General features: G+C 46.5%; 1 protein-coding gene across 1 annotated transcript in view; it reads left to right on the top strand.

Moving 5' to 3' along the window:
• The first annotated feature begins 1,007 nt into the window (after positions 1–1,007).
• Positions 1,008–13,837, top strand: part of LOC127060974 (Friend virus susceptibility protein 1-like) — a 1,102,452-nt gene continuing 1,089,622 nt past the window's right edge. Inside the window, exon 1 of the mRNA XM_050986421.1 lies at positions 1,008–6,356. Coding sequence (XP_050842378.1) covers positions 1,548–2,666 — 1,119 coding nt within the window. The 5' untranslated portion in view covers positions 1,008–1,547 and the 3' untranslated portion in view covers positions 2,667–6,356. The remainder of the gene's footprint in view (positions 6,357–13,837) is intronic.

Here is a 13,837-nt window from a genome sequence, read left to right as displayed (position 1 = left end):
CTCAGCAGCAGTTTTTTTCTGCCTCTCTGGAGCATGCGCAAGAAGAGCCGTTTCCAACCCCTCCTTTCCCCCGTGAGGCATGTGAGCCAGCTCCGGCAGTGGTGGTGCCACCTCCAGCACCGCCCCTCACTGTTTTGTCTGGGTTGCCAGGCAACGCAATCGCCGGCAGCTGCGAGCAACGGCAGCCTGTCACCAAGAAGGGGCGTGCCTCTGCTGCTGAGTGTCATCTCGAAAACACTCCGGCAGCCGCAGAGACTCCCCCGGCCCCACCCACGGCCACGCCTTCAGCACAGCCTGTCATCGTTCCGATCGCGGCGACCTTGCCTGCCTCGCCGCCCCCGCCGCCTCCCACTCCCGTTCAGGATGCCTGCTGGGAAGCTGAGGGCAGCCCCCGCCTCGCCACTCCCACCGCCTTCTGCACCGCCCCTCACGGATCCCAGCGTGTTGCTTGGCAACGGTTCAGCGGCGACGCAGACTGCGCCGGCGCTGCCCCTCCTGGAACCAGGAGAAGCTGCGGCTGCCACCTCCGAGCCTCCGGTGGCTGCTCTCTCTGCATCGGTGCCGGCGGGACATACACCCCAGCCGCCCCTGGCGGCGGTCCCACCGCCTTCAGAGGCTCCGGCCTCCGCATCAGCATCTGCGTCGGAGCCTGTGACCGGCCCAGCGCCCCCCTCGAGTTCGTCGGACGGTCCCAAGCTGTCTTCCCCTGAGGCAGCGGCTGGGACAGCTAGAGAAGACACCGGCCTGTCCCACAGTGGAGGCGGTACTGCTCGCTTGCTCACAGCCGGTCCCTAAGGTTTTTTGAGATCTTAATACCTCTATGGTCCCTTGGTTTGTTTTCTTATCCAGAAATAGCTCTTGTATTGTCCCTAATACGTAGCTTTTACAGCAGAGGGGCAGTGACCAGAGTAGCTATCCTGCTGGGCTTGGTGGTAATAGCTTGCAAGAACTTTATAAACATGCTGGGGTCTGCTCCAGGTGTGAATGGTTCATGGCTATGATTATGCATCCAGATTGTTAGAGGAAGAGCAGGGGGTGAGGCTTTTCAGCCTTTGCTTTCCTTCTTCTCCTCTGAATCTGTTGCATCGCTTTTGGAGAATGTTCAGTTTCCCCTGAATGTTAAAGAGACCATCTTTCTAGTACTCAATCTGGTAAGCTTGCTCTATATAGTCTGCTGCATCTCTAGAATGAGGGCTGAGATTTCTAGACGGGCTGATGAGATCCCTGACTCAGGAATAGACCCAGGTGTGGAAAATCCTAAGTGGTGTGGGAAATGGGAGAATATGGGCCAAATCCTGAAGGAATTCTCTGACCCTATAGTCTGGGACTTTCCCCATGAACAAATTCATAACCCAGTTGAGGTGGGGAAATATCTGAAAGAGTAGTACCAGGATGACCCTAAAGAGAAAAAGATCATTGCAGTGAGCTGGGCCTTGGCATATGCTTATCGCACATTGCTAGATACGGTTGGCCAGCAGACAGAGGCAGCGGGGCAGGGAGACAAAACAGCCAAGCTAGATAGTGAGCCTAAGCCAGCAGCTAAACCAATGGCTGTAGCTACCAGGACTAGAAGTGGGAAATGCACGGGCAAGACCAATCGACCAGTGGATGATGAGGATGCAGGAGAAGGACCTTCAGCACCTCCTGATGTAAAATCAGAAGTCAAAGCAGCAGGGGCCAGACCAGAAGCCCATATGGAGTCCTTTTCCCTGAAAGACCTCCGTGGCCTAAGGAAGGATTACACCCGGCGACCCGATGAATCCATAATTAGTTGGTTAGTCCGTCTCTGGGATGCTGCAGGCGAGGCCACAATTCTGGATGGCACTGAAGCCAGGCATTTGGGATCCCTGTCACATGATCCTGTCATCAACCAAGGAATGATGAGGGGGGTTAATCCTCACAGCCTCTGGGCACGGGTCTTGGACAGTGGTGCACAAAGATACCTGTGTGCAGATGATCTTTATATGCAGCAGACTCAGTGGAAGACCATAGAGCAAGGGATCCAACGCTTGAGAGAAATGGCAGTGGCAGAGATTATCTTCTCAGATGACGTAACAACTAGGAACCCAGACTTGGTACCCTGCACGTCTGTGATGTGGCGGAAACTTGTACAACTCGGGCCACACGAATATGCTTCTGCCTTAGCCATAATGAAGCGGGATGAGAGGGATGAGACCGTGCTGGATATGGCGAAGAAGCTCCGAGCATATGCAGACGTTGTGCATGGCCCAACACATGCCAGGATCGCAGCAGTGGAAACACATCTGCAGAAGTTAGAGGATAAGATAGAGGAGAATCACAAGAAGCTCAGGGAGGAGATTAAGGAAGACCTTCTCCAAATCTCAGCAGTACAGATCAGACGTCCTAGTGCCCAATACAGAAATTCCCCAGATGAAAAGAGAAGGTACACCCCACGAGCTGAGCTGTGGTTCTTCCTGCGTGATAGTGGAGAGAACATGAGGAGATGGGATGGGAAATCTACTGCTGCTCTGGCACGACGGGTACGTGAATTGAAGGAAGGCAGGACTCAGAGAGGGAGTTCCACCAAGAGGGAAGCAGCTCCAGTTGCCCATAGCCGAACTGCCAGATATGATGATGATATGTCTGATCCCCTTGAAGGAACATCCAAGACATATGCCCAGGGAAAGAAGGATGACCAGGCTTAGAGGGGCCCTGCCTCTAGCCAGGTAGAGGCTAGGGAAAACCGTGTTTTTTGGACTGTGTGGATTCGTTGGCCTGGCACGTCGGAACCACAAGAATATAAAGCTTTGGTTGACACTGGTGCGCAGTGCACATTAATCCCATTGAGACATGTAGGGACGGAGTCTGTTTCTATTGCGGGTGTGACAGGGGGATCCCAGGATTTCACCTTGGTGGAAGCGGATGTGAGCCTGACGGGAAATGAGTGGAAGAAACACCCTATTGTGACTGGCCCAGAGGCCCCATGTATTTTGGGCATAGATTACCTTTGAAGTGGGTATTTCAAGGACCCAAAAGGACTCAGGTGGGCATTTGGGATAGCAGCTGTAGTGACTGAGGGCATCCAGCAATTGAATACTTTGCCTGGACTGTCCGAAAATCCATCTGCAGTAGGACTTCTAAAGGGAGAAGAGCAACAGGTGCCAATTGCCACTTCCACAGTGCATCGACGGCAGTATAGAACCACTCGAGATGCTGTGATCCCCATCCATAAGATGATTCGAGAGCTCGAGAGCCAAGGGGTGGTCAGCAAGACCCACTCACCCTTAAACAGCCCCATCTGGCCTGTGCGTAAATCTGAGGGGGAATGGAGATTGACGGTGGACTACCGTGCATTGAAAGAAGTGACTCCACCACTGAGCGCTGCTGTGCCAGACATATTAGAGCTCCAGTACGAGCTAGAGTCCAAGGCAGCAAAGTGGTATGCCACTATTGCTATTGCCAATGCATTTTTCTCCATTCCTCTGGCAGCAGAATGCAGGCCTCAGTTTGCTTTCACCTGGAGGGGAGTGCAGTATACCTGGAACCGACTGCCCCAGGGGTGGAAACACAGTCCCACCATCTGCCATGGACTGATCCAGACCGCACTGGAAAAGGGTGAAGCTCCAGAACACCTCCAGTATATTGATGACATCATTGTGTGGGGGAACACAGCTGCAGAAGTGTTTGAGAAAGGGAAGAAAATCATCCAAATCCTCCTGGGAGCTGGTTTCGCCATTAAAAAGAGCAAAGTAAAGGGACCTGCTCGTGAGATTCAGTTCCTAGGAGTGAAGTGGCAGGATGGACGGCGTCAGATCCCTACAGATGTCATTAACAAGATCACAGCTATGTCCCCACCGACCAATAAGAAGGAAACGCAAGCTTTCCTAGGTGCCATAGGCTTTTGGAGAATGCACATTCCTGAGTACAGTCAGATCGTGAGCCCTCTTTACCTGGTCACCCGCAAGAAGAACAATTTCCACTGGGGCCCTGAGCAACAACAAGCTTTTGCCCAGATCAAGCAGGAGATTGCTCATGCAGTAGCCCTTGGTCCAGTCAGGACAGGACCAGATGTGAAGAACATGCTCTACTCTGCAGCCGGGAACCATGGCTTGTCCTGGAGCCTTTGGCAGAAGGTGCCTGGGGAGACTCGGGGTCGGCCACTAGGATTTTGGAGTCGAAGCTACAGAGGCTCTGAAGCCAATTATACTCCAACGGAGAAAGAAATCTTGGCTGCCTATGAAGGAGTCCAAGCTGCCTCAGAGGTGGTTGGCACGGAAGCACAACTCCTCCTGGCACCCCGACTGCCGGTGCTGGGGTGGATGTTCAAAGGCAAGGTTCCTTCCACTCATCATGCCACTGACACTACATGGAGCAAGTGGATTGCCCTTATCACTCAGCGCGCCCATATAGGTAAACTGAATCGCTCTGGGATTTTGGAGGTGATTACAACATGGCCCGAAGGTGAGAATTTCGGTGTCACAGATGAAGAACCAGAACCAGTGACATGGGCTGAAGAGGCTCCTCCATATAACCAGCTGCCACCAGAGGAAACACGCTACGCTCTTTTCACGGACGGTTCCTGTCGCATCGTAGGGATGAACCGGAAGTGGAAAGCAGCCGTATGGAGCCCCACACGACAGGTCGCTCAAGCTACCGAAGGAGAAGGTGGATCGAGCCAACTCGCTGAACTCAAAGCTGTTCAGCTGGCCCTGGACATTGCTGAGAGAGAGAAATGGCCAAGGCTCTACCTTTACACTGATTCATGGATGGTAGCTAATGCTCTGTGGGAATGGCTGGACAGGTGGAGAGAGGCCAATTGGCAGCGTAGGGGAAAACCAATTTGGGCTGCTAATGAGTGGAAAGACATTGCTGCTAGGGTAGGGAAGCTACCTGTCAAGGTCCGCCATGTAGACGCCCATGTCCCCAAGAGTAGAGCCAATGAGGAGCACCAACACAATGAGCAAGTAGACCAGGCTGCAAAGATAGGGGTGTCAAAGATAGACCTAGATTAGGAACACAAGGGAGAGTTATTCCTAGCTCGGTGGGCCCATGATGCCTCAGGCCATCAGGGCAGGGATGCCACCTATAAGTGGGCACGAGACCGAGGGGTGGATCTAACCATGGACAGTATTTCTCAGGTTATCCATGACTGTGAGACGTGTGCTGCCATCAAACAGGCCAAGCGAGTGAAGCCCCTGTGGTATGGTGGGCGGTGGTCCAAGTACAAGTATGGGGAGGCCTGGCAGATTGACTACATCACACTGCCCCAGACACGCCAAGGCAAGCGCTACGTGCTGACCATGGTAGAAGCCACCACTGGATGGTTGGAAACCTACCCTGTGTCTCATGCCACTGCCCGTAACACCATCCTAGGCCTTGAAAAGCAGGTCCTTTGGAGGCACGGTACCCCTGAGAGGATTGAGTCAGACAATGGGACTCATTTCAAGAACAGCCTTATCAACACCTGGGCTAGGGATCATGGCATTGAGTGGGTGTACCATATCCCCTACCATGCACCAGCTGCAGGGAAGGTAGAGAGGTACAATGGACTACTAAAAACCCAGCTGAAAGCCTTGGGTGGGGGATCCTTCAAAAATTGGGAGCAGCACTTAGCAAAGGCTACCTGGTTAGTTAACACTCGAGGTTCCACTAACCGAGCAGGTCCTGCCCAGTCTGAGTCCCTGAATATAATAGATGGAGATAAAGTCCCAGTGGTACATGTCAGAGGTTTGTTAGGGAGGACAGTGTGGATCAATTCTGCCTCAAGTACAGACAAACCCATCCGTGGGGTTGTCTTTGCTCAGGGACCAGGATGCACATGGTGGGTGATGCAGAGAGATGGAACAACACGATGTGTACCTCAGGGAGATCTGATTGTGGGGTGAGAATGAAATTGTTTGACGATATGGGGATAAGGGGTGGAATGTCCTAGGGTGACTGTTATCCCCATTCGTGTGTATGTAATTTATGCTGGGTATTATGTGTTGTGCCTTTAAGACTGGCAGAGTGAGAGTTTTGTTTTGGGCCTCTTATCAGACACTCGGCGGGACATACAGATAGCACCAGTGCATGTTGCTGCTTTTTTGCTTTTTGCCCTGCTTTTTGCTTTCGCTCTGGCTTCTGCTTCGCTTCTGCTCTGCTTGCTCTTACTTTTTTCCCCCCTTCTCATTAGTTACTTTAGCTAAACAGTCCAAATTCCTTTCTGGACTGTTCCCCCCACCCCGTTGGACCTGCTGACTGCTCCGGACTGGGATTCAGAACACCGAGAGAGAGGTTACACCTTGTGACTGCAGCAGCTGCCTCAGCGCCGGAGGGACTGATAACAGCCAACCCCCAGGAGAGACTTTTCTGAATTTGTCATCTTTCTCAGAGCAGTGGAAGAGTGGTGTCATCCAGTATTGTTCATTGTGTGTGCTGGGGGGTGCTGTGCTTGTCAAATAAACAGGTTCTTTCCACCTCTCTCTGAGGAATTCTTCCCGAACCGGTTGGGGGAGGGGCCGTGTGGGTTTGCTTTTGGAGAAGCCCTTTTTGGGGATTCTCTCCCAAATTTGCCCTAAACCGGGACAAGAGTGAACACTTTGAAACTCGCTGCTTTTCTGGGAAACAGCAGTTTTCGCGGACATCATTCCTGCCTTCTTCAGGGCTCCCTGCAAATACAATACTGCTGCTTTCCCATGTCTGATGAGGGGTCTAGGGTTGTATATTTCCACAAGGCTGCATGGAGTCTGTCCAAAAAAACGTCCTTGTTTAACTTGGGATATCATTGACCAATTCACTGCCTTTGGGATAGCATTTTCCAATCCGATTCTAATTAAATTTTGGTACCTAACCAACAAGGCATAATCTCCTTCATCATTTGGGTTCCATTGGGAATTGGAATTGGGAAACACCTCTTCCACTGTACCCTGCAGGTCTCTGCCAGCAATTTGTCCCTCTACATGTGCTCTGGCTGTTTTAATTAGCAATTTCTTTTCTGTTTCTGTAAGCTGTGACAACATTAAATCAATATCACACCAATCAGGGTCCTGGTTCTTTACAACCAACTCAAACCTTTTAGCAACTTTCCTGGGATCGTCTCTGTAATTTCTAACTTCTTCTCTCCAGCTATTCAGATTGCTAGTGGAAAAGGGAACCTTCACTTGCATTGCTTCTCCCCAGGGACCTAATACCTCTCACAGAAGGGCTATTAAAGGAAAAATATTTTTCACTTTACTTCTCATCCATGCTGTTGTTGGAGTCCCTGAACTTGTTCCCTCACCAGGATCACCCATCTAATCCTCACTACCGCTCAGGCTTGACAGGGGGCGAGCAGTTGAAGGAGAGTGTGTAGCTGGCCTTGGATAATTCAGATGTAAATCCTAAACATGCATAACACTGTCTCCTTCATGCTTGTCTGCTAACTTCAAACACCTCTGTCCTATACTACATGCAGAACATCTCTTCATCGTCTGCTTGGTATCTTTTTCTAATGCTAAAACCAAAGGGTCCTCCAGAGCCAATTTTATGCCACATTCCCTCTGCCACTCAGGATTATTTCTCAGAATAAAAAAACTGTGTACATTGCCCATCCCACTTTGATTCCCTCCCTAAAATCAACATTAGCTGCAAAAAAGTATTTTAATATAAAGTACCATTCACAGGCCATTTTCCCCACTGTCCAATCGATAAAGTGCCACCATTGGTTGCAATATTTTAATAAATCACTTTTCTTTAGGTTACCTCCTGGAATGCCATCTAACTCCCCCCAATGTGCCAAAACACACCCTAAAGGGCTCTTTATCACTATTTCTTTACTGCTGGAACTACCAATTTCAATATAATCGCAATTGTTCATGATTGCACTTCATAACCAAAATACAAATCCTACTTTCATCAGCTCTTAGGCCCCGCTCACAACACCAGCACACAGTGGATATCGAAAGTGTGACAGACGCCAATATTTTCTTTTACGATTAAAACACTCAATATGCACCCAAGGGTCACACAACCACAGGACACTGAACCGACACAATATTCCACACACAAAACAAGGAATTTGGGTCTTATAAATGGAAGGAATGAAACAGGGTATTTGAGCAGAATGGGACATAGATTAAAACTGGTAGCAAAGCAAACCGTAAAAACTTCTGGCAAACACCCAAAAAGTAACAGCTGTAAAGGCACCAACACAGTGAAAACTTTTGGTAGACACACAGCAGCCTGTAACAGCTGTTAGCACTCACACAGAAAAGAAACACTAATTTTATACAAAATACACAAAACACGTACAATAATCAATCTCAAAATTCCAAGACCAAAACCAATAGTAGAAGTCATCAGTCTTCTTTTGAGGACTCAAACCCCTTGTATCTCTTTCAGGGACTCTAACCCCTTCCTTTGGAGACTCTAACCCCTTTGTATCAACTTCAGGAATTCTCCTGTGATACAGCACCCAGCTTATATCATCACATATGTCTTACAGGAGTTTCCCAACCAACCAAACAAAAAATATTTAAAATTAAAGATAGCTTAAATTTTCTGCAGTTGGTTGGTCCTTGTCTGCTCCCGCAGAGAGGCAGTGAAGTGCAGAGTCCCAGGGCATGCCAAGGGAGTCCCCGACTCCAACGGATCTTGCAGCCAGGCAGAGAGGTCCTGCCACACTAAGTTGCCAAAACTGATGCCTGAAAGATGGGCTGGAAATAAATCCCCATAAACCAGTGTCTATAGAGCAGATATTTGTTTATTGCAGTGCTGGAGGTGAGGGGGATTTCTCCTCCTAACTCACCCACCTTTGTCAAGTGCTGTGGTATATTTATACACTAAGTATTGCTTAGTGTTACTAAGTCATTATAACATCATCATATATGCTCTGGAACTAATTTACATAGTATGATCTCATGGGTATAAATTGTTCTTTTGCACTGTGCTTGTGCTTCCTCAGTTCAGGGGTCATCAGGGGGTCTTTGATGAAGGCTTCCAAAATCATCTTCACATCTGAATTTTTCAACTTTGTCTTTGGAGCATGCACAGTTACGGTGTTCCTTGGCCTTTCTGGTCCTAACCAGTGAGACATGGGGTTATGAATTAATTTGGGGTAGAAAACAATTTTGGATTTAGCTGGAGTCTGCTGTTTATACTTGTTTAGTCTGTTAACTTGCTGGGCTCCCAAAAGGCCTTCAGAGAGAACAAAGGAGATTCAAGGCTACTTAGAAAGGAATGCAATTGTCCAAGCTGAAGAGAGATAAGGAGGGGCCCCACCGACCTTGGGCCTGAAGCAGACAGAAAAACTGAATCTGGGTTGCAAGCACAAAACAGAATCTGGATTACAGCTACGTGACTAGGGAACTGCGCAGGCTCATAAAAAATGATAAGACACTTTTAATATATATGCATATGTCTTTTATGCATATGTACCAGGTTAGGGGATAAAATAGACTTGGGAATTCTCGGGGGTGTGCGTGTCCTTTGGGGGAGCTATCCCACATGCGTCCGGTGCTGAAATAAATCATACCGGCTTTACAACTTTTACAAGTTGCGGAGTTTTTTCCACAAATCACCAGCTTAAATTCTGTATTTTGTGGCTAATTGTCTTTACATTTGCCAATTTCTCATTAGTACTATACTGTCTTGGTTTGGAAAGACAGGTGCCTGCTAAAGAAGGCAGGAGCCTCCCTGAAATGGAGAATGCCAACCCTCCCCACCCTTCTGAATTTATATGAATTTGAAATTAAGGGGCTCTCAGGCACAAAACATGGGAGCAGGAAAAAACAGTTCTTTAATAGGGAAGGAAAAAAAGAAAGGATAAAATAAAACAATGCAGTACACTAGAACAACACTGACAGAGTCAGAACTCAACCTGACACCCTGTTGGTCAGGGTGTTGGCAGCAGTCCAATTGGAAATTTGGCTGCAGTCCTCCTGACGTGTCAGGTGTGGTTCTGTTGGAGCAGGGGCCTGCTGTAGAGAAAGGGTGATTCTTCCTCCACAGATCCGTGGAAGTAGAAGCAGCTGCTGTTCCTCTGGGGAATCCAGTGGAGAAAAGCGGTGCTGGTGTGTCAGAATCTCCAGATTATATCTGGGTAGCAATGCTTGGCTCCTCCCTCTGGGCGGAGCATCTCACAATGGGAAGTTATAGTTCTTATCAGTCATGCGGTGACATTCAATAGCTTGTTATCAGCAGATGTCCCCTGGGAGGGAGGGAGGAGTGATTATGATCACCCAGGGAGAGAGATAAGGAGAATTGCCCACTTGATACAAGACAACTGCCATACAGATGGTACTAGAATACATCTTGCCTTGCAATCTGGAACATATACTTATCTCTCTCTGAAACTATCCACCTGGTAAGGTTTGTGGGTTTTTTTGTCTATTCAGCATTAAGCAACTAGTTAACCATATAGTAGCCATTATATTGCATAGAAAGTTATTTATATCAGGTTACATAGGTATAAAAAGCTATGATTCGGGTTATATAAGTATAGAAAGTTATGATTCAGGTTACATTGATATCAGATTATATAGATATATGGAAATTCATGACTCAGGCTATATTGATATCAGGTTATATTGATATCTTATAACTCAAGCTATATAAGCACCTTGTAACTTTGACCTAAGTTGTGTTATAAATAAGAAGCTTGACTAGGCCAATATTCAAACAGCAATAATTTATTAAATAATATGGTAAAGTATGAGCAACACAGCGCTGGGTACAGTGGGGAAGTTTTCCCTCCAACTGCACACCGATGGTTGGGGCTTACAGGTATTTATAGGGGAACCCATAAGCTTTCTCAGCAGTTTCTATTCCCGATTTTTACTCATCAGCAGTTTCTATTCCAAATTTTTAGGTCACAATTCTATACACTCTTGTGATTTAGTTTTTCTCAGGCTGTATCCTAGATGGTGGTACGGTGAAAGAAGGAAGGAGTGTTTCATCTGGTGAAGTCCAGCTTCCAGATGTGGGTCCACCTTTTGATTTGCAAGGACCATAAATCTCATAACAGTGATGTCCAGCTTCCCTTGGTCGAGGCTATTAATCCTTGAGTTGATGTCCATCTTCCTTTCTCAAGCTGCTTTTCACTGTTTTGTTAAGGTGTGAGATAAGCAGGTTTCTTTTCTATACATTCCAAAGCTATAGTTTCAAAAGATCCTTACTACAAGCAATATTCTAAAAAGGTTATTATTGCAGAACTCTTTAAGGCTTAACTACAAGCAGAAAATTCTTGTCAAAAAGCAACATCTTAAAACTTTAATTCAAATGCTCCTAAATTAACTTCAGACTTATAAAGGTTAATTACAAACAAAGGATAGTGTGGGAGAGTTAGGGATTGCGGCCGGAAGAACTCGGGCTGTTACGGGTAGACAGGAAGACCCCTCCTCACTTTCAGTCTGACCTTGGCTACCTGGCCGCACCCAGGACAGGGCCAAAAGAAGTGACAACAGACTGCCCAAGCCATAAATACCCCTGAAACCTTTGAATAAACGCCATTTGCTATCCACCATATTGGTGTCTGCAGCATGTGGACCGAGTGACCCTGTCTTTGGGTCACCGTGCCGGTCCCCAGAACCAGGTCGCCTTGCAGGGAACTGCAACAGGATAGGTTCAAAGGCCTTCTTCAATGCTTTATTTTTCTCTGTCATTATTAGAATTAATCTTTATAACTGTCCCATGGTCAGTTTCCAAACATATTACAATCACAAATACACATGTTGCCTGTATGTACCTGACACGAAACACAGCTTTGTATTTCACAGTTATTTAGGCAGCACTTAGAAGCAGACAGGTGCACAAAGTCTATCAGTGGCCGGGCCAAGATGGCAGTGGTCGCATGGCTCTGCAGTGGAAGCTGCCCAGTTCCCAGTGGCCGATCTTGGAGGCTAGCGGCGCAACGGGGCCCGGCCTGGCCCAGCCCAGCGGCTGCAGGCAGGGACCCAGTGGTGGCAGGATCTTGGCAACCAGGTCATCACACTAGAGGCCCAGAGGCCCCCCTGTTGGCCACCTCTCCAAAGACAGGAACAAGAAAGAGGAATTTCCTGTGTTTTTTTCGTTCTTAAGTATGATTCATAGAGGCGTCTTCAGCTTTTCTAATTGGCTTAGCAGGGTGTCAGTTCTCAGAGCCAGCCAGCAATTGGCCCTGCCAGACACAGAGGAAGCTGTTAACAAGTTCATTCCAGAGAGAATTACTTCTGTGGCTAATTTTTCTCTTAACCAAAAACCAAGCTATTTTCAAACCACCACAGACATTTAAGTCTGGAAACCATGATGTTATCCAATTGTGAAAAGTGCATATTATATGGCTCTATGCAGATATTTACTATACGTATTATGTTGTATTGATTAGTAGTGCTGTATTAACATTTTAATAGTATGGTAAATGTAGTTTTGTAGTTAAATGTAGTTTTTGTAGTTAAAATAGAAACTATGTACGTGGGATATTTTTTTAAAGAGAGGAATTAAGTACTCGTACTGAGATAGCAGCCACAGGACACCTAAATCATTCAGAGAAAAAGAATTTATTGCTCCCTTATCTGTCACCATGATATATTCTGAAAAACCCCTTTGCCAGGATTTTTTTTCTGAGAAGCTGAGTAGCCTTAGAGGAAAAGAAAAACAATAATTATCTGCTGCTGTGGAACGCAACAGGTGCATCTTTGATTGGTCCATGTTGGTTGTTTCTAATTAATGGCCAATCACAGTCAGCCAGCTCAGACTCTCTGAGAGTCACAAGATTTTATTATTATTCCATTTTATTTCTTGCTAGCCTTCTGATGAAATCCTTTCTTCTATTCTTTTAGTATAGTTTTAATATATCATTTTAATATAATATATATAATAAAATAATAAATCAGCCTTCTGAAACATGGAGTCAAGATTCTCGTCTCCTCCCTCATCCTGGGACCCCTGCGAACACCACCACACCTATCAGAAGAAACTAACTTCTTCCTGCCTCTCTCAGCCCTTAAAAAAGCAATAGCCTGTTGCATATTCATACACCTCATACATGATGCATAAATTCCATTCAAACAAAGGATTCTGTGTGGTCATCGACAACTTCTTCCTCTGAATCCTAAGAGCATCTTCAGGGCTGAGTGAGGCAGGAAGTAGTTTCTTCTGATAAGAGAGCAATAAATGCTTTTTCTCTGAAAGATTTATGTGTCCTGTGGCTGCTATCTCGGTGCAAGTCCTCTCTTTAAAAAAAGCATCTTACATAGCATAGTTTCTATTTTAACGTTATGTTATAACCTAAAACTATATTTAACACACTACTTAAGAAAATTAATATAGCATAACTTTCTAACATAGCACATATAATCTTCATTTCAATAATTGCGAAAAGCCAATCATAAAATACACATTTTTCACACTGTTGAAATTTTTCTACTTTTTAAAGAGCTTGGGTCAAAGATAGTAATCCCTTTTCCCAGTCAGTATATCTCTTTTCAGTATTCTTTAATTCTGCGGAACTGAATCCTAATGGTGGTTTTGATCCATGCAGCCCTTTCTGAACATATTACTCTAAGTTCCATGTTCAGCAAAACCCCATTCAGCTGTTATAGGATCACTGGGATGAACTGCCTGTTACATTGTTCACAGGGGTCTTAGGATGAGGGAAGAGACGAGAAAGTTGACTCCATGTTCAAAAGGCTTGGTTTATTATTTTATGATATATAATATATTAAAACTATACTAAAAGAATAGAAGAAAAGATTTCATCAGAAGGCTTAGCTAAGAATAGAAAAGGAATGAATAACAAAGGCTTGTCTCTGACGGAGACAGTCTGGACACGTGGACTGTGATTGGCCATTAATTAGAAACAACCAGATGAGACCAATCACAGATCTACCTGCTGCATTCCACAGCAGCAGATAAGAATTGTTTGCATTTTGTTCTTGAGGCC

The sequence above is a fragment of the Serinus canaria genome, chromosome W (genome assembly GCF_022539315.1).
Source record: "Serinus canaria isolate serCan28SL12 chromosome W, serCan2020, whole genome shotgun sequence".
NCBI classification, from domain to species: Eukaryota; Metazoa; Chordata; class Aves; order Passeriformes; family Fringillidae; genus Serinus; species Serinus canaria.
Note: the sequence above shows the minus strand (reverse complement) of the source record. Positions and strands in the feature narration are given on the sequence as shown.